The following is a 21,339-nucleotide window of genomic DNA, read 5'->3' as shown; positions in this document are numbered from 1 at the left end:
GCAGCTCAAAATTCGAGAAAATTGGGGAAATTTCCCCCTTTCTTATGTTTTGTACATAAGACACAATTACACAAGTACTAGATCACCAAGCCTGCTAACCTGTCTATCAATGGAAGGTGGTACCAGAGACATTACAAAAAAGGAGAAGGAGGAGGAGGAGGAGACCATTCTCTGATTGAAACCTAAATGGGATCATTTTTGACATTCTACTTGGTGGCTGTATTACGGAAAGTCCTGCTCTTCAGTGAAAAAAACAATCAGCTTGTTGATAAAGGTGGATGGAGGTCAATTATTGTTCTACTAAACCAGGGATCACAGGTACTGGGTCTCAGTTTGGGTTTGTAGGCCTCTCCCAGTTCAAGCAGGAGCATTTCCCAGTATGTATGACTGCCTAGATGCTACTTTGCAGCGATAAATTGTCTAACTATAGCTACCATTGCTTTTGCTGTTGATCTAACTAAAGCTACTGCAGCAGACGTTTAACAGAAGGATATTGTCTGGCTTGGTGGTGACCCAGAGACCCAGGGGTTAAAGGAGACCAGATATGCTAACAGCCCCCCTCATTAGGGGTCCCAGCAGTGGAGCTGTGGGCCTAAGCCGATTATTGGCAGTCACATTTTGGGTATTATGGTGTCCTGTGGGGCGATTGCAGTTTTATTTATTTATTATTTATGATTATTTTTGCTATTTGTTTTAATAGTGTGTGGTCATCTGTCCGAACCCCCTAATCTACCTGTGATTAGTTATCCTCTCTTTTTGTCGGAGAGCATAAAGGAAATGAGGTCAAGTTCTTCACTGCATTACTGAGGCCTGTTGAATTATTGGTGTACTTAAGCAGAAGTGATGACCTCTGCCATCACGCTCTCATACGGCTCATATGACTAATTTATTGATTCGTTGAAGTCTGATTTAAGAGCGCAGCACTGAGGACCCGTCTCCTCCTTTTCCAGAACTTTCCTACTTCCTGATCCCTCTGTTGGAAATGAAGGTTTTTTTGGGCCCAACCCAAAACCTAGTTCAGACCCAATACCTCATTTACCGTTCCTTCTCTTAATCTTCTCAGAACACTCTGGGGTTTGCAGAAGTCTTCCAGCCAAACCTCAGCTCTGGCCTGCAGAGCGTCCAGCTCAAACAGAATGGGGTGCAGGGTAGAGAGGAGGTTGTTATGCCTCTTGTTTGCCTAAAAAATAGACATTTCTGGTACTGATAGTCTGAGGTCTATATTGTACCAGAAAGCTAGCAGGTATATGTGCTGCCTTAAGGAGCTGAGGTTGGAATATTGTCCTTGCTTGGAATATTAGAGTAAAGGGAAGTGGTGTGAAGACATACGGTGTGTGTTTTTGGACGACAACCTCGCCCAGCATCTGTAGTGCGGCGTTAGTATTGCTACCATGCCGTCCACCGGCCTCACCCAGCAGTTCTACCGCAGCGCTAGTCACAAGCTATGTTGATGACGTCCTGGGCCCTTCACGTGTAAAGACTAGAAAATTGAGGTCTACATTATAAGGCTAGAGTCATAGGAAATGCTAAACGGAGGTCAATTAATGCCCCAGAACCTTTTTGGTCCATTGTTGAAGTGCCATCGATGGGTCTATGCAGCCATTGGCCTGTTTTTATTTATTTATTTATTTATTTCCTTGTCTGATCCGTGCTACAAACATGCTTGTTGGTTCACTGAGGCTGAAGAGACCCAGTCACTACCAACGTATAAAATTTTAAGACCCAACCCCATCGCTTTAAGACCACAGAGCCTCTTCTACAGACAGGGGGACTAACCTGCTCCTGTCTCTGTATTCCCATTCTGAGCTCCGCTTTATGAAAACAGGCGGTGGTGTGAAAACCAGATGTCTGGGAAGCGGGGCGAAGTTTTAAGGGGAGGAAAAAAGTGCCGCCTGACTGTGATACTGAATCAGACGCAGCCATTTCCTGTGCCCGGGCCCAGCTCCGCTCCGCTCCACACGCGCCATATAAGGCAATGGAATTTGCATTTGGGAACTGCCTGACTGTATGGATCTGAGGCTGGTGCTGCAGAAATTCTTCAAATGCTGCTGGATTAAATTTTGGAGCAAAACGGGTCTCTTCTAGTTCTTTGGGGGAGGATTTTTTTCACAGTACAGCAAACGTTAATCTTAGCTGGTTGTAACTGGTGTAGAGAACTTCTGCTCATTTTTAGGGTGAAAGGAGCGTTAATCGTTATATGCACTGGATGCATACTGTGTGAAGGTGAATGTGCTCATTATAGATGAGTAATAGGTTTGCTCCATTCATAAAGACTTCTGCAGCTACAGCAGCCAAACTGGAGCATTCACACTGGGCCAGAGCTTTTAGGAGACTGTGTGCTGCTCCCATAGAGATGGTGTTATAGGAGACTCTCAATGGGGATGTACATTACAGAACCCAACCCTTACACACACACACACACACACACACACACACACACACACACACACACACACACACACGCTGACCCACTTTAGATCTGCCGTACTCCAACCTGGAGAACCACTTACCTCAGGTCAGACGTTACAGCTTCATCTCATTCACAGACTGTGGAGCCCCACATAGCATAGCACTGTTTTAATGAATGGAGCTAGAAGAGATGGCCTGTTCTGATACTGAAACTGGGGATCCAGGCTTATAGTGCACATATTTTTAGTGTAAGTAATATTTCTGTATTTTCTATGGAGAACCTTAACTGAATAAAAGCTGAGGTTTTGGCAAGTCATAGGTCCTGCTCTTTAGTCTCAATAGCCCATAAAAACATTACTGGTTAAAGGAGCTGGAATCTGGGGTTGAGTATCTGCCTGGCTTTTAGTAAGTTTGGAGATCGAAGGGTGTTTTCAAGACCTCTTGTTAATCTATCTAGCTCCGTTTGGTCTGATGCAGTGTAAGCTAAGGTCGATAGGTCTGGGAGGTTTTCAGGAAACTCTACAGTGGTCATTGGGGTTACTGCACACTTTAGACCCGTCATTAACAAGTATTTTGTATTCGGACAGTATCTGGGTCTACTGTGAGCACATTCTGTTTACACTGGTCATTAAAATGCGTCTCTAGTGTGATCAGATGGGATCCGATTTTCTGTCCCGTGAAAATAAATAAATAAATAAATAAATGAAACAGCCACACCAACACATACATCATTTCCATTTCACTTCCTGTAAACAACGTTTCCTCATCAAAGCTGTCCTGCTCCAGGGTACGTGGTTCTCACATTACCGTAACGGCTCTATCAGAAAATACGATGGACTATTTAAGCCACAAGGGAACAAACTCTGTAACACTGCTCTCATCTACTGGAAAATAAGCACGTGTGTGAGCGCAACGGATATAGAGCTAGAGGGACCAGCGTATTTCCACCTGCCTGACTGAATCCGATCACAGTTACACTTGTTTTGAATGTGGACGAGATCCGTCTCTCTGACCACCTTACTTCACTTGTCTGATCGCAGGCCAATCACAATGCGTCTTGAGGGTGTTTACACCTGTCGACAGGTGAAATCCGAACGTGATCCGATCACCGAGACCTCGTATACCTGGTATAAATGGCAGGTATAAACAGACCCTTGTTGTTGCCTGTATTTCTGCCTATAGGGTAGCAGACTGTTCGATTTGAGGATGTTACCCATTAATTGGCCACACAAAAAAATTTAATCCCACCCATTAAATGTTCCCAAATGTTGTCAGGTGGTTTGGGTTGAAGAGTGAAGTTCTTAAGAAACAGTGGAATCTGACATCTGAAAAGTTTCAGATATCCCTTAAAAGCAAAATTACAGAATAATAGTTGCTCTAAAAGGTATTTTTTTCAGATCTGTTGACGGCAGTTGGGTACATGCAGCATGTTTTAAGACAAAACAAAACAAAATCTCCCCCAAAAAAGTTTTTAAAATGAATGAATGAATTATTTTTTAGATTTGCCACTTTTTCTTTTACCATCATCAATATTACAAACTCAGAAGACATGTAGGTTCAATCGTGGTCCAAACCACTCTAAATGACAAGCAATTAAATTATAGAGAATTTCTTTTCTTTCTTTTTTTAATGGTGCAGTTCCTCTTTAAGCAAAGTACTTTTACTTGAATTTTTCCTGAAATCCCGTGAGAGTTAATGGCTTTTTGGGCAATCTTGAGATCATGACCCTTCATAATTTTTTTTGTTTGTTTGTCATGATCTAAGTGGGTGAACCACAGAGACATTTTAAACTTTTGCCTCTAGCTGTTCCGGGTTTCGAGCCCTTTCAGAACAGAACATTAGCATTCCCAAATTAGTACTGAAGGCACATCCCTTTCCCAGTACAGCCAGTAACCCTCTTCCCTTCAAATCCCCAAGTCTGCACTGTTAATAAGGGGGTAGTTTTAGATGAATGTCTATTAAGGTGAGCTTGGGCTCATTTCGGATGAGTCCATGCTTTGTCTTTGTAAGGGAGGTTCTGTGACCTCCTGACTCAACTGGGTGAGCTGGGCTACACTAGAACTCCATCTCAACCTCGGCTGTTCAAAATTGTAGCTTTGCTTACGATGAATTATCGTGACCACTGTAAAGACTTTACACTAAACTGCTGCTGCATCCATATGTGTTGGAAGTGTGTTCTTATACAGCTTCTGCTGCTGAGAGCTGCTGCTTTGGCTTCGGTTCTATTAGGAACATGTGGTGGAGGACAGAGGACTACCCGGGGAGCGTTCGTTTTGGGCGCCAGCGAGGTTTTTCAGGCCGCAACTGAACGCACATTCCGCTGCTGCTGCTGCGAAAGGCCTGTCAGAGAAGAAATACAGCCTCTGGACCGAGCGTGCTGGAACGGACACAGTGATAGGAGATGTTGTGAGATATGAGGACTGTATAAAAATGTAATTGTATGATTATTATACAATAAAAGATTATACTTTTAAGTATTAGACAATGTTATAACATTCATAACATTCATTTTAGGATTATTCATTATTACTAGGGTAATTTGGAAACGTTGGAGCTCTTAAAGGTTGTCTGTTTGACCCACCAACCATTAAGACTTCTAGTATTCAAGTATCGAGACTTGTCCTGGAGCTGGTGGTGGAGCGAACTTACCCTGGGTGTCCAGTGTTCAATATAGATTAGGCAACAAGTGAACAGTCAGACACTTCAACAAGCCAACATGTGACCTCTAGACCACTGGGTCTCTCCAAAACATCAGGCAGGTCTTGTGAAGTCAGTACCTATCAAAAGTGCTTCAGGGAGCGACAACCAGCTAGCCAGCTACCGGGTCTTTGATAGGCTCATTGATACAATCCATGGAGGCCCTACCTCCCAGCTTGCAGATCCCCCCCCCCCCCCAGAATCTGCTGCTAGTGTATTGGTGCCAGATACCAGAGAACACCTTCTGAGGTCTTCTGAAGTCCAGGTCTTGGTGGGTTGGATTTGGTTTGGCAGCAATTGTAAAGGTTAAGCTTAGAAACGTTGATGCTTGTTTGGTTTATACAGGGGTAGATCATCTACTCATCTGAAATCTCTTCTTGACATCACTCTGAAATCACACCAAGCTCACCAGTGAGGAGTGTCCATTCCAGCGCCCTGTTGCCCTGTGATAATGGCTACGGCCTGGAAGATGAATCGAGCAGTAGCCCAAAAAATGCTAAAAAAAGTAAATTGAGGCATTTCTGTTGCTGGTAAAACCTAAAATGCAGCTGGCTTGTTCATGTAGCCTCCTGCGCTAGTGGTGTGACCTACAGTGGTCTAATTTGGTGTTGTGTTTTACCACTGTAAGTTCATTTAGGCCTAAGCAGTGAGTTCATTTGGACTCGTTTAGGAGAGAGGGGGAAAAATGTAGTCCTCTCCTTGCCCTGTTACCGCACTCCCTCAGTGAGTGTCCTTCTCCACTGCGCGTTATTCCAGACTGTGGAATGTAGGATAAGGAAGATTGGAAATGTCTTCCAATCTATGTCATATCCCACAACACTGTCCAAGCAGGGGAAACTGTGTAGGAGAAGAATGAAGAAAACAGGGCTTCAAAGCAGCCATGGATGGAACGACGTCAGGAAAAAAACAGTGAAACATCGCCTGACTGAAGAACAGCTCTGGATGAGGTTCAGACTTTGGGCTGATATGGTGCTTTGACGTCTAAATTGCTAATTTTGAGGATTGGAATGGTTTCAGGCTCTTTTGTTATGTTTACAGAGACTACTAGGCTCATTAATTTTTATCACAAAACATGTAAAATGCTAAATTCCTATTGGCTGGTTCACGTCACTGCAACAGCTCATGGGAGTCGCTTATCATAGTCTTACCGGATAGTGTTGCTGCTGTACACTGGTTCACCCCAATGCACTAGAGTTTAGCCTTTGGCTATTGGCTGTGCTTTATCGAGAGGCGCTTTCCAAGACGGGGCTTCCCTGAGTGGCATTTTCCCAGAATAGTACTTCTGAATAGTACTGTTACCCAAGGGACGCCTCCCCAAGCTAAGGTTAGCTTTTAGCCTAGCTCCCACAAACTTCCCTTTAGGGCTTTAGCTTCCTGGCACAGGGAAAGCCACAGTCATGACCGCTAGAAGAGTCTGAAGGTGAAGGCCATCCTAGAGAAAGATTGTCTCAAAGAACTGTCTGCAAACATCAACAACACCATATTCTCCTGAAGCCGTTGCGTTTAGCCTCGGAAGGTTTTTGCTAGTGGGCGGAGTTTATGTAAATTTTCTGAATGACAAGGCAACCGTGTTTGAGGTTCATGGTTTGTCACTTCCATGTGGCAAACCTGTATTATTCAAGTAGACCGAGGTAAACACAGTTCTCCATTCTAGGGGCCCTACAAATTTTACCATTGAGAACTGATGATCACATACTATATTGACAAAAGTATTTGGACACCTGCTCGTTCATTGTTTCTTTGGAGGTCAAGGGTATTAAAAAAGGGTTGATCCTGCTTCTGTTGGAGTAACTGTCTCTACTAGAATTTAGAGGAGCATTGCTGTGAGGATTTGATTGCATTCAGCAACAAGAGCAGTAGTGAGGTCAGGATGTTGGATGAGGATCACCACCACACCTCATCATTCCCAACTCCCAAACTCATCCCAAAAGTATTGGATGGAGCTCCACCATCCTTCATTCCAGAAAACACAGTTCTTCCACTGCTCCACAGCTCCTCAATGCTGGGGGCTTTATACCCCTCTAGCCCACGCCTGGCATTAGGCAGCATGGTGCCAATAGATTCATGTTCATTTATCTGCTCCAGAGAGTCCTATTCTATTGGCAGTACTTCTCTAGAGGGGCTAGACAAGCTGTGTGTGTGCATTTGCACATCTGCATCAGCAATGGGTGCAACTTAAAGTAGCTGAATGCGTTCATTAGAAGGGATGTCCACAAGTATATGGACATATAGTGCATCAGTGACTGGACTTTGGTATGGGTCGAGCACTTTTTCTAATCAGGCACTGTTCTGAGCTGCGAGTGACTCTCTGAGCGTCTCTAGAGAAAAATTACTCATGGTACGTTTTGACCTCGAACAGTAGCCAGATGAGTCTGACTCACAGCCTGTGATGAATGACCCACTGAGATGCATCCTCTGCAGAGTCAGAACCGGGAGAGGGGAGGAGGAGAGGGGGGATTAGGGGAAGATCTGAGAAAGCCCAGCATCAAAAGAAGTATTTGCAGAGCACGGGGAACATTTTTTTTTATTTTTTATTTTTTTTGCGAGACGCCTGATCTTGCACTTTTCACCGGTTCAAAGAAAACAAACTCAACATCTGCTGTGGTGAGAGAACACAGGCGGTGTTAAAAATGCATCGGTTTGTAAACTGGATGTGGTCACTTCACTGACTGGACAGTTTTCACGCTTGGACCAGCATCAGGGTCAGGCCACGAGCCTTTATTGTGAGGCGTGAGTTAAGTTATGCCCTGGACCCGAGGTTTATTAGTCAGTTATTTAGTCTAAGGCTTGTCATTCAGTATCTACTGTCAATTATTCTGGAGTTACTGGGAAGTTCTGGAAGTTGACCTTGAGCAGGAACACAGTGGTGCTAAAGGTGAACCGTGACTTGTTGCTGTTGTAACCTGTACACAATGTAAAACTGCAGTTTTCTTTGACCTAGTTGAATAATGAGAGTTTGGCATGACTGTGACGATCTGGTAGAACCGAAACTGAGCTGGAAAACAGGCCAATTCCAAAACCCCAAAACCGTTACATCACAGGCCTAAAAAGCAACGACCACTTCGAGAGAATATGGAAGTGGAAGCCGGGGAAGCAGACGAAGTTAGACAGGTGGTACAGCCAGGATGGTACAGATCTAGCAAGGCTATGCTATGCTAAAGCTACCAGACTCTACTACTTTTTTTTCAGCTGGCGAAGAGCACACCGTGCCAACTGGACGTAGTCTTAAAAGCCAAGCCAAGCAAGGCTAGGCTAGGATTGGCTATGCTGCAGTGAGCCTTTATGAAGATGTAAACCAGCCAATAAAAGCAGAGCTTGTCTGTCTTTCTTTTCCCCCCAATTTTCTTTCCCATCATGACCGGGTTTCATTCGGAAGCAAAATAACAGAATCAGAATCAGAAATACTTTATTGATCCCAGGAGGGAACTTGCAGTTGTTACCGTTGCAACAGTTTGTGTATGAATAAACACTCTATAAATAAACACTATATAAAATAATATATATTATAAAATAAAATTACATATATATATTTTATATATTTTTTTATCTTATATAATTTTGTTCTAAATTTAATATTTATATATATATATATATATATATATATATATATATATGTCACGTTTTTCTCAATTTTTTCTTTGTTCTAAATGTATTTTATTTTATAATATATATTATTTTAGATAGTGTGTATATATATATATAAATGATAAATTACAGGGTGGTAAACAAGCATCTGAGCATTTTCCCCTCCAACCAAAGTCACACACTTACTATTTATACACCAAACAGCAGCTCAAACTTCTGGTGCGTCACTCTTTTCAGTGAACAGTGACCTTCTTAGATCTTCAAATCTACTATTTATATACATGGTCTGCAAACAGTACGCCTGGATGATATGAAAAGCGGCTCTACAGTCTTCACTACTGTGTTTGACAATGCAAACGCCTGTGCCATTAACCTCCCAGCTACTAAAGCATAGCATTTATCTGAAGGTGAACTTAATGTTTGTCAAATGTTCTGTGTTAACCTTTAAACTCTATTTGTGTGTGTGTGTGTGTGTGTGTGTGTGTGTGTGTGTGTGTGTGTGTGTGTAACAGGGAAGCCGGGGACACTACCGGTACCACTGGCAGAGCCACAATGTCAAGCAAAGCGGCGTGGACGATATGGTGCTCCTCACCAAAATCAACGAGGATGCCATTGTGGAAAACCTCAAGAAGAGATACATGGACGACTATATATTTGTATCCTTTATCGCTGCAGCTCCTGATATGAATTCCTCCTCATTACTCATCTGGGATAAACTCGAAATTTACGGGAAAATCGGACTTACTCAGCTTCCAGTGAACCATTAAAGACGTGAAAGCCATTAGCCCACAGTAGCTTAATGTCCAGTAAGAAGTCCATAATATTTCAGCAGAAGCTTGGCTGATGATCTCTCACAGCTTAGCCGAGGGCGGTGTGAGCGTGCGGATCTCCTCCTCAGCTTTGGCTGGCTGCACTTTAGGACGTTTCTTTATTTAGGAAGGGTTATTTAGGGAGTTTAAAATGAAGAATGGTTTCCTGTACCTTTCCTTGGACTGTGGTGTTGGCCCGCTTCCAGCGCAGTATAGATTGGATCTTGATTAGGTTGACTCGGCTCGGCTTTAGAAAGAGAAATCCCATGGTGCACTGATCCAACAAAGCTAAATGCTAAACGTAAGGGCTACCTAATCCAGGGATATTCAGTTTGGTGCTTTCTAAAACTAAAAGGTAGCAGATGAGCTGAACCAGCTGTGTTCCTTGAGCAGGGAAATCGCCCAACTGTGCTGGAGTGCAGCTCTTCAGGACCAGGAGGGAGTACATGGTATACTCGTTTCCCTTTGCAATACTGATATCCTAGAAAGCTGTGGGTGTTTTGATGAATTGAGGTCTTTAAATGATCCAATCCAGCATAATGCAGACTGGTCTTTAATGTCGCATTAATGGTTGCCATGGGTTACGTCATGAATAGGAATACAATGGGGAAATTAGATGGTATTGTATCTATATAGGAAATGTGGATTAAAGCATGCAAGGCCCAACTGCCAGTAATTTTAATAAAATAGAACCAGATGGTGCACACAGAGCTGTGTGCTCGCATTTATGATACACTATATGGACAAAAGTATTGGGACACACTTTCTCGATTATTGAAATCTGGTGTTCCAATCAGTCCCATTCCCACAGGTGTCTAAAATCAAGCCCCTAGCCCTGCAGTCTGCCTTTCTTCCACACATCAGTGAAAGAATGGGAGGTTCTGAAGAGCTCACTGAACTCCAGCGTGGTTCTGTATGTAATAGGAGACACCGCTGCACCAACTACAACAAGTCAGCTGGTGAAATTTAGACCTTCCCTCCTAGATCTTCCTCCATCAGCTGTGAGTGGTGTTATTATTGAACAGTGGAAGAGTTTAGGAGGAACAGCTCACAGAGAGCAGCTCAGTGTCCACAGAGTGTCTGTCAGACCACGTAAAGTTACAGAGCGGGGTCAGGGCCGAGTGCTGAGCTCAGAGCAGAGTGCAGAAAAGCCTCCAACTGACTCAATAACTGCAGCAGAGCTCCAGACCTGCTGCTGCTGCTGGTAGAGCTTAGAGTAAAGGAGGACCGGCTCCATATTAATACAGCCTATGGGTTTAGAATGGGGGGTCATAAAAAACTTCTGTAGGTGTAATGTGTAGGTGTCCCAATACTTTTGCCCATATAGTGTACTATCCTATTCGAGATATACTACTGATTGGATCAGTAATGTTCAAACACTCACAGCAGCCATTGGTTTTTGCTAAAGTGACACTGTTTGTTGGATTTTCTTGGATCACTGTACTTTGGGCCTCAGCGGTCCGACGGCTATCTTAAGACTTTTGCAAGCGATCCCTGTTGTTTTCCCACAATCCCAGGCACTGTTTTAATCAAATCTGGGTTTCTCGACTGGGAGGTTGACTGCTTCAGACCTCAGCCAAGCAGCGCTGGCGTATATCTGTGCTATATAAAATATGAAACCAGTGTGCTTGGCAGGGGCTTCCTCTGTGTTCACATTGTGGGAGCCATTGGCTCTTCGTTTGACCCTCCAGAACAAAATGCTGAAAGTTCTTGAGGAAACCTCATCGGTCATAAACTTCTCTGGCCTTATTAGAATTGTGGTGTCTTAGCAAGCTCGGGCCGTTCTAAGCTTTAACCTTAAATCAGTCCGTGATTGTGGTCAGAAAATAGCCACAGTGCTGCAGTGTTCCAGTCAGCAGCATATGGGACTGAGGTCAGCATGAGTCAAGCTCAATACTTCCTTTATTTGCACCGAGCAGCAGCAGTCAAACGGCTCCGATCTCTCACTCGGCCTGAACGACCGCTCCCCTCCTGGGGCGGCAGGAGAGAAAGGAAAAAAAAAGCTCTGCCTTTGAACGCCTCTGACCATCAGCCAGAAGTTCTCCTGCTACTGCGTAGCGCATGTTGTCATCAGCTGATGACCCATTTTTAGATTGTTCATTTGCCAGAAAACGAAAGCGATGGTTCTTCTTACAATTGTATAATGATTGCCTGAAGCTCCTGTCATTTTAACCCTTTAAGTCCATTGCAGAAAGCAGCTATCTATACCATGTAATCCACCTAGCATCCCCAGACCTACTGTGATCAAGCAGGGCCAGGGGCTACAGATAAAAGGTAGCCCTTAGGGGCTACTCTGGCTCATTTACAGTCATTTTTCTGTTGCAAAAACAAGCATTTTATACATATAACCCTCAGAAACTGCTGCAGTGCATCCAACAATAAGGGCAGCATGGATCTAGCTTTTATGCAGTGATAGAAACACAGTAGCTCACGAGAAGCTCCAAGTCCGCATGCTGATCCATTTTAATACAACAAGTTAATGTTAGTGGACATCACCAAAGAGATGCTAGGGTTAACTGTTCAAACTCCTAAGGCTTATTTATGATCTGTGTTAAATACTGTAATGGGCGGGGCCTTTATATTTGCATTTATTTAGTATTCTGTATTAGTGCACATTTTCTGAAAGCTTACAGATACAAATTGGGCAGAGCCGTGCCACTGGAGATCGTGGAGGCAGTGTAGCCAATAGTTGGACACGGCAAGGAAGAAAGTCTGGCATAAAAGAAACTGTTTACAAATGTTTACCCCGTGTTTACACCACCTCTTTCATCTTCTTTATAGTTATGATGCGTTCCATTTGAACTGGCATGTCAGATTTTCCGAGTTCCAAGTAGGAAATGTTAGCTGAAATGCCCCCAGAAGTTGGATTTCCTACTCGAAGCGTCCGGAGAGCCTCACCAGCCCTCAGAGTTAAAAATCCAAGATGGCCGCACTGCACAGCAACAGTAATAAAAGCAGTAGTATTTTATGGTTTATTAGAACTTATCTATTTATGTCTCATTAAATCAGTCATACAAACAGTACTGTCCAACTTCTATCTGTGGACGTGTTTTCATGGTGTTTGGAAGCGCAAAATATTGTATAATGCGATGTTATCAACTGGTATTGCTAACAATGCTAACCTGAGACAGTTGTAACCACACTAACCTGGGACAAACCAGCAGTTTATGGGCATCATTTACAATGGATATATTAATTTCCATATGTAAAGGGAGCATAAATGAGCCTTCAGCCTTATTGCGTTATTAGTCTTGCATTATTCCACTCGTAAAAAGCTGAAAACCTGAACACAGCCAACAGGCAAATGCTAAAGTAAAAAGAAAAGAATTTTTCATTTTAATTCCATTCAAGCCAATATAATTGTTCATGATAGGAATGCACAATAATAGCCCAATCTGTATATAAAAATGCTTATGAAAAGGTCCTGGGGGCTCCTAAGTCACCAAGCTCAGTCACAGGGATATCACAGTTGCGATCCCCAGTAATGCCATAGCCATCCACAGTAGTTAGGAGTCCCAGAGAGTGTAACTGGCCTGAGTGGGAAGGTTGGGCCTCCCTTTCCCTAAATTACTCAATTACTGTAATCCTAGCCAGTGCAGGCGTCTGTTAGCTGATTTTAGACCGATTTGGAAGTTTGTGTTCTCCTCCAAGTGTGCATTGGATCACTCTCCAGTACTGGGAGCACCATGTGATAGACTAGACTGGTACTTGGTGTTATTCTGGCCTACAAAACCAAGAAAGGACCAGCCCCTCTGTACTTGATGGCGATGGTCAAAAGCCGATCCGCACCAAGAGCCCTTCCAGCTTCAAGTACGGCTCGGCTCGACCCGCCATCCCTCAAAATCCGCGGAAGACGAGCGTCCAGACTTTTTTCTGTCCTGCACCGAAGTGGTGGAACGAGCTTCGAGTCCAACGCTCGCTGTTTTCAAACCCAGAATGAAGACCCTCCTCTTCTGAGAGTACTTGGACGAATAGCAGAGTGGTCTCCTTACTGACTTGTGTTTAGTAGAGTCTAAGATTAGAGGATCTTTAAATTATTAGTCTATTTTAACTAGCTGAGGTTTGTCTTGGGTAAATAGCAAAGCACTTTTGTAAGTCGCTCTGGAGAAGAAGATCAGAATGTGTAGGAAACTGTTAGGATTTCAGGTTTAACTTGTGAGAATGTGCGATGACCGGTAGAATAGGGTTACCCTGAGCAGTTGACCTGTTAACCCTTGACATCTGTGCACAGACATACATCGGGCCCGTGCTCATCTCTGTTAACCCTTTCAAACAGATGCCTTACTTCGGGGACAAGGAGGTGGAGATGTACCAAGGAGCAGTGAGTATAACACAGGATCTGGAGCTACCAGGAAGATCTTGTGTCATTCCGGATGTCATCACTTTCTAATGTTTATCATTATGTAATGACTGCAGCCTAGTGAGCATGCAGTGCTTACTAGAAACCCTATTCACACACCCCTGTTTTGGTTCTGAATTGTCAGTAAAAGAGCAAGAACGTCAGCTTCATCAGCTACAAGCTGGTGGAACCGATCGTTTCACCCTCTCGTAATGATTTTCTTTCGGCACAGAAGAAAGGGTGTTTTGAGAAATTAGGTGTGTCGTGAAACCTTTTACTCACCACATTCTTCGTCAAGAGGAATGTGGCACAGACCTGTCCTGTGCAGGGAAGTCACCTGGCAGAATCTCCTCAGAACTGCACCTTACAATCTTCTTAAACGCTGTTGGCCTGAGAGCTGGCCTGGCTTTCTGTGGGTGCTTCAGACTATGGACTAGGCCTGTGGAGTTTACTCTTATGACTCTACTCATTATTCTCTCTCTCTCTCTCTCTCTATATATATATATATATATATATATATATATATATATATATATATATATATATATATATATATATAAGATTTTAGTGATTAATAAAGTAATAAAATATAAATAAATAAATGAATAAATAAAAACATTGTTTTGTTACCTTGTTCTAAAAATAATAATCAATAATATATATTGATTCTATATCCAGTGTCGAGAGTCAACCAAAAAAAACGTTTTTAGTGATTAAAAAAGAAGCTCTAATACAATATATATAAATTAAAACATTGTTTTGTAACCTTGTACTAAAAATAATAATCAATTATCATTTCAATCAATCAATTAATCAAAAATAATATTCACCGATTCACTTCTGTAACCTGAGAAATCACAGGAATTTGCTGAAAAAGTGAAGTAGGTCACGTAATGACAGCAGTAACCACTGCAATTTAGTCTAAGATCAATATAAGCACAACAAATAGCCGGCTACTATGTGTTGGAGTTGTTATTACGTGTGTAAATGCTGTGCATTAAAGGAGGAGGGAGGAGATTATTTGAGGTTATTAAAGGGCAGATATACTAGTTTCACCTCACATTCCGTAAATACCAGCGCTTACAAATCTTGCTCAGGTGGTAAAACAGTTGTATATAGTATATATGCACTAAGCAGCAAAACTGACCTCATTTCAGTTCACTGTTTTTGTGATGTCACCAAAAAAAAATAACACACACACACACACACACACACACACACACACACACATTCCCATATATGTCTGTTTATTCAGCCTACAGCAGTTTAGCTCCACCCGTTCACACCGAAGTTATGAGGAGGGTTGTTTTTAGAATGAGGAAAAGCACAGAGCAGCCAAGCCGAGCAGCAGATATTTAAATACAGGCAAATGCACAAGTTTGCATTTCTTTGTTGATTTTTTTTATATTGAAAACAAATGAAAAAAGAATCTACAGACAACATACCTCAGCACAGTTTAATACACTGCTGCAGTTTATACGCTAAAACTAACGCTGGGGAAAAAACTTCTTTTTTTAAGTTATGCTACATGTTGTTATGTTGAGGGGAATAAGTTTTAGGTTTTGATGTGTTACATTTAGTAAACAAATATAATAGTGCACAATAATTGCGTATATAAACATGCCATATTTGACTTTTTACTGTCAGAAAATTTAAAAACACATAATTTCACCTGCAGTACCCTTTTAACTTTTGCACAAGACTATATATGTATGCTTTTTTCTCCTAATTTAAATTTTTAAATTTTTAATTTATTCAAAATTTTACGTGAGCAAAAAGTTGAAGTTTCATTTATAGATGAAGTTTAATTCTTAATAAGATTAAATAAGATGAAAACTACAATTTGACTGTTTTTAGTACATGAACCGTTTGGATATTATAAGAGGAATTCAAAGAAGACAAGAATAATGTAGTAAATTAATTCTTAGAATATAATATCAGTTATAATATAGAAGACAAAGTGTTATTGTGCCATTTCTGATCTGTATGTTGATAGTTTAGCTCTGTTTGTGGTCTAAACATAAAGTACTAACTGCTATACTTATAAATACACAATACATGCAGTCTAATCACACTGTCTCTCTCTCTCTCTCTGTTTCTCAGGCTCAGTATGAAAACCCTCCCCATATCTACGCTCTGGCAGACAACATGTACAGAAACATGATGATCGACCGTGAAAACCAGTGCGTCATCATCAGGTATGCAAATAGATTAGATCGTTCCACCTTGTTGGGCACATTTTTTTTCTCTCTGTTTGGAAGGGTGTTGGCCGTGATGGGCATGCAGCTATGACAGTAATGCACACGTGGCTGAGGGTAATGTGGTGTCCGTGGGAGGGAGCAGCAGACTTCACCTCATGTCAGGGATTGGAATGGGCAGATGATGACTTGTGCTTAATAGATGGGAAGGGAACAGGCTGAACTAGCCCAGCCACTTTAACAGGCTGTTTGGATGCTGGCTGGAGGTTTCAGGACCAGCTGAGTGGAGTGTTTTCTGCCAGTCTGCTCTTTTTGTCAGTCACTCCACCTGGTAGAAATTTAGCAGTACAGTTTTCTTTAACTCCTTAGACCCTCATAACTACATTACTGTCATAATCAACAGCAATTTCATAGGCCCTAAAATGCAACCCTGTGGGACTCCACAATACTTATTAAATATAATAGTGGCTAAAAACTTCTAAATACTTTTCTGTATTAGGATTAAATACTTGAATTAAACCCCTGTGGTTCAAGGGGTTAATGTAAAATGCGTATGGTCAAACTTTGTAGTTATGAAATGGTAAAAAAAAAGGGAATACAGTAGCATTTACTGTAGGTTAGGTCTAGGAGATTTAAGTCCTAAGTTAGGCAGAATGGTCAATTGTATGAATTTGTAAAAATGTCAGAATTGAAGTATAGAAATTATAATTATAGCCTACATTATCAACAGTCATATCAACAGTCATAAGTGGGGTAATTCACTTTACAAGTGACACAGAGCTTGCAACTAGTTAGATAAATCAACCATCAACCAACCCCATGCAGTATGACGATACCACCACAGCTGGCAGTCTGGTTCACTATATTCAATGTTCAAACCTTAAGATAAATAAGAAAATGTGGATAGTTATGCAAAATGCAAACGCTTTGTATCTCTATTTTGTATGGTTTTTACTTTTTGATGTGTGTCGGTTGTCAGTTGTTGTCAATTATGTAAAAAATCTCAGAATAAATGAACCAATAGCAGTGCTCAATAATTACATGGAATAAAATTGTTTTACACTGACATCCTTTTATTTATTTATTTATTGCTATTTTTAATCTTATTTATTCTCATATTTGTTTTTATCTCCATAGATTTTATACTCTACTTAATTTAGGTTATTTTATTTGAGTGGACGGTTATCATCTTCTCCTGTAAAGTTGCCATTTTGAGATTTGTGCAGGTTTTTGCATGGCACCTATGATATTCTGGTCTGGTTGGTCAAAAGCTTCATATCTAATAATTGCAATTTAACTTGCAGTATTAGTGAGTAAATGCAGAATTGGATATTTTACTCAAATCCTTAATTTATATTGAGTTTTATAGTGAAAAATAGCCATTTGTGTATTTTCAAATGCCAAAAAAATGATGCATCCAGCCTCTCTCATCCATTCAGCATCATTTTTCTGCGACTCCTCAGTTTTTTAGAAGGGCATTTGCATATTTTCTGCGGCCTGTAGAAAGAAAACAAAGCACACCAGCTATGTATTCCAGCTTCCTGCTTCTCCTGCCTCCTCAGCACTGGAAGTTCACCTGCAGCGCCCACTCAGAGCCTAGTGCCACTGTAAACAAGAAGTGTGTGTGTGTGTGTGTGTGTGTATTGGGACAGGCTATCTTCTGTAGACACAGTTGTCATGGAGCTTTAGCGGTTGTGTTTCACTAGGGCATAGGTGAACTCGGTGGTTTGTGGTCATGTGACCCAGTCTCCCCATAGAGAGAGAACAGGTAGGAGGTAGATCTGGATTATATATTGTTTGCTCAGTTATTGGGGTTTTGGCCTTCGCAGTACTGAAATCTCAGAAAGCTGTAATACGCAAATTAAGCCTTTAACCAGTCACAAGTAGCATTGTATTGGATTGTAGCTTACAAATGGGGCATTTGTTAAATCTACAGGTGTACGTTGATTTATTTTACTATGTAGGTTTAGTGAAACATTTGAACTATTGACCATGAACTATTATATTTTTAACAATTTCTAAGACAAAATAGCAGCTTTACAAGAAAATGAAGAGGCCTTCTTAACTTTCAATGGACGTCAATATAAAAATATTTAATTCCATAAAAAATTTATGTGGTTTGGGCTCTTTCTGTTGGTAGATTCTGTAGCAAGATCTACCTGTAAGTCCCGTAATGACCTTTTAGCATTGTTAGAGACTTCTTTACTCATCTTGTGGTTCTGCTCTTGGGCTGAACTTGCTAGGACGGCCTGCTCTTGCCATGTTGGTCAGCTGTTCCACTTGTAAATGATTTAGTGGACAGTGATACGACTGATCTCGAATAGTTCTTAGATCTTTTTAACCCCTTCCCAGACTCCTCTGCATCTACAACCGTCTTTCTGAAGGCCTCAGAGAGCTCAGATCTTTGGATCTGGCCATAATGATCTTCACCCCTCACTTCAACCCCTTAATTAAGACAGACTCCTCCAGAATAATCCTCTCCAACCATGTTCTGATCATCTGCAGCTGATTCTAATAATGATTCCTCACAGTGACATTATGGCCTAGGAGGTAAAGACGTATGCTCCTGACTGGGCGTGTGTGTGTGGGCCTGCTGGTCACCTGAGGCCAGGCCGGTGACCGTATTGCTTACCTCATGGCGAATGGCTCCTCGTTCAGCATTTTTCCTCTCGTTTGTTTACCCAGCGAGCTACTGCCAGCACAGTTGGACCACATAAAGGGACTGGAAGTGGAATCATGATGAACCAGATTAGCAAACAAAGCCCTCCATGAAATTGCTGCTCAGGCAGTGTGTGGTCAGCTTTTCCCGGACCATTATATTATTAAAGATGGCCATCGTGAAATGAGCCGTTCCACCGCTGTTGGTAATGGTCCTTTCTCCCAGTGCTTCAGTTCACCTATGTTCTGACCACAGTCTCTTTTTTTTGTAATGCATTCGAGCAGGCAGGCTGTTGTGGCTGACTGTTATCATCTACCGGTGAGCAATGCAAATTGATTGATTTGGTTGTTTATTAGAAACTGTGGATTTGAATAGTCCCACAAAAGTGCCCTTTTAAAACCCTAAACAGGCCCTTCCCTCAAATATCCAGTGCTAAATCAATGGAGATAAGTGCCTCTCTTGCACCAATAAACCAACCACTCATCAATAAATGCCTTTACCCATAGTAATTTAGTACAATGGACCTCCGATTGTTCCTGCAGTTGAGATTAAACTGCTGATATGTTCATTTTTCCAGTCTTTCATCTCCATCTCTCTTTCATAGTCCAGCCTACTTACTTAGTTTATCCCTTGCTCTCAGTCTCATTTCTGTAGCAGTGGCCATGACGTCTCGTATACAGTCCATAGCTGGATAGGCTGGATATGCTTAATTGCTAAAATGCATCTCCAGTGTGAACAGATGAGATCTGATTCCAGTGTAAGAGGCTCATCAACACATGCATCATTTCCGTTTAATATAATTTATTTCTAATTTAATCCATTTCACCTTTTTTTTATCAAGGCCAATTACCCAATTCCCATTCATGTAAGCTCCCCCAGTGCCCCCTTAATAAAGACAAGCCGGTCTAACAGCACTTCAGACAGCAGTGTGGCTCCCCAGCTCTGATACAAAAGCTGACAGATGCCTGTGCTGTCCTCAACAGCATGCTGGGAGTGATGTGGGGAGAGAATGGCATCAACCCACCCAACTGTGCTCTCTCTACCTCTGGATGCTGATGGCAAGCAGCATGACCTGGGATTCGAACCTTAGTCTTAGTCCAGTGGACCACTCCGAGCCATCCATGAACGGTGGGGGTTCCACAATGCAGTGGAACAATAGATGGTTCTCACTTTCTCATAACGGCTCCATCAGAAAATGAAATTGTAACCATAACATCCATAATATTTAATAATTACTCATGTTAATGTTCTCAACAGACAAATTTACAACTTTGCCGGATGGTATCCGGATACGACAATCTGATCCCAATTCGTCCTGGATGTGTTTACACCTGACCAATACTATAATACTATATGGACAAAAGTATTGGGACACCTGCTCATTCAAAATTATTTATTTTTTTCTTTAAAGAGCTTATCCTGTTTAGCATTTAAAGTAGCTGAATGCATTAATCAGAAGGTGTCCACAAACATTTGGACATGTAGTGTTTTTGTAAAGTTACAAAGTTGCCCATTTGTTTATACTAGAGGTCTCAAATCTGGACCTTGAGTCCACTTCGTGGCCAATGAGTTACATTAACTGCTCCCTTAACTTGAGTTACAAGATTAGGTCCCAGCAGTGGTGCTCAGCGGTTAGAGCTCCGGAGCTATTGATGACAGGGTTGTGGGTTCGATACCCGGGCTCGGGTACCATGCTACCACAGATGGGTAACATGTATATAGTGCAGTGATAAATACGTGCACCTTTACTTTATGGTACAGTTTATGGTAAGGGCAGATTCTCTGTGGAGCTCTCTCTCTATTTTGGTTAGGCCCGTGGCTCCTTCCTCCACATGCTGTTGTGAAGAGCTCCATAATACTTACTCACATTGCCGAACTGTGGGATAGATCCCATTGTTCCGTGAACACAATGGTGACGGAAGCTGGGGAATCTGTTTCATTAAAACAGTCTCTCTCTCTCTTCACACAGAGGAAGCCATTTAGAGAGGAAATTAGCACCCGCCGGAGGAGGCAAACGACAGAAAGAGAATAGAGAGAATTCCCAGAGAACTGGTGTCACCTCATCACCTCTTTATCAGTCAGTCCATCATGTGAACTCTGCCAGAAAAGGCCAGTCTGGACATACAGTTTAGTTTAATGACTACAGAAGTGGACATTGTCCTCTTCTCTGCTGGGTCGATGTTTTGGCTGAGAGGTAATCAGTCTTATCACAGCAACCGTACCGAGGCTGAGGGGGTTCACAGGAAGCACCAGCAGCCCTGGCATCGTCTCTCTTTCTCTCCGTGCCCATATTTGGCCAATAAATCCATGTGGGAAGTTTAACAGTGTGTTTAGCTGTGTAATTACACTATACAATGGGGAACGCCTCCTAGAACAGTGATAAAAATAGGCCCAGACTGAAGCTCCAGCCTTTTGGTGTGAACTGAGTTGAACAGCAGAGTTAACAAGACTGCCCGAGACCTTATTACTCACAGACTGCTTCTTTAACCCTACTATCCTATCTAACCTTCACTAAATGGACAAAAGTATTGGGACACTGCTCACTCCTTGTTCTTGCTTTTGTTGGAGTAACTGTCTCTACTGTCCAGGATGTTAATGATGATGATGATGATGATGATGGTGGTGATGATCTTCACCCCACCC

General features: G+C 42.0%; 1 protein-coding gene across 2 annotated transcripts in view; it reads left to right on the top strand.

Moving 5' to 3' along the window:
• The window catches only part of myo1ea (myosin IEa), a 93,022-nt gene that overhangs the window by 21,126 nt on the left and 50,557 nt on the right, over nucleotides 1–21,339 (top strand). For both annotated transcript variants that reach the window (XM_072671044.1, XM_072671043.1), the window contains exons 2-4: nucleotides 9,204–9,347; nucleotides 13,732–13,821; nucleotides 15,943–16,037. In XM_072671044.1, the coding sequence (XP_072527145.1) occupies nucleotides 9,204–9,347; nucleotides 13,732–13,821; nucleotides 15,943–16,037 (329 nt within the window). The remainder of the gene's footprint in view (nucleotides 1–9,203; nucleotides 9,348–13,731; nucleotides 13,822–15,942; nucleotides 16,038–21,339) is intronic.

This window comes from Salminus brasiliensis, chromosome 25 (assembly GCF_030463535.1).
Source record: "Salminus brasiliensis chromosome 25, fSalBra1.hap2, whole genome shotgun sequence".
Classification (NCBI taxonomy): domain Eukaryota; kingdom Metazoa; phylum Chordata; class Actinopteri; order Characiformes; family Bryconidae; genus Salminus; species Salminus brasiliensis.
The sequence above is the reverse complement of the archived record's forward strand: the minus strand, read 5'-3'. Positions and strand labels throughout refer to the sequence as shown.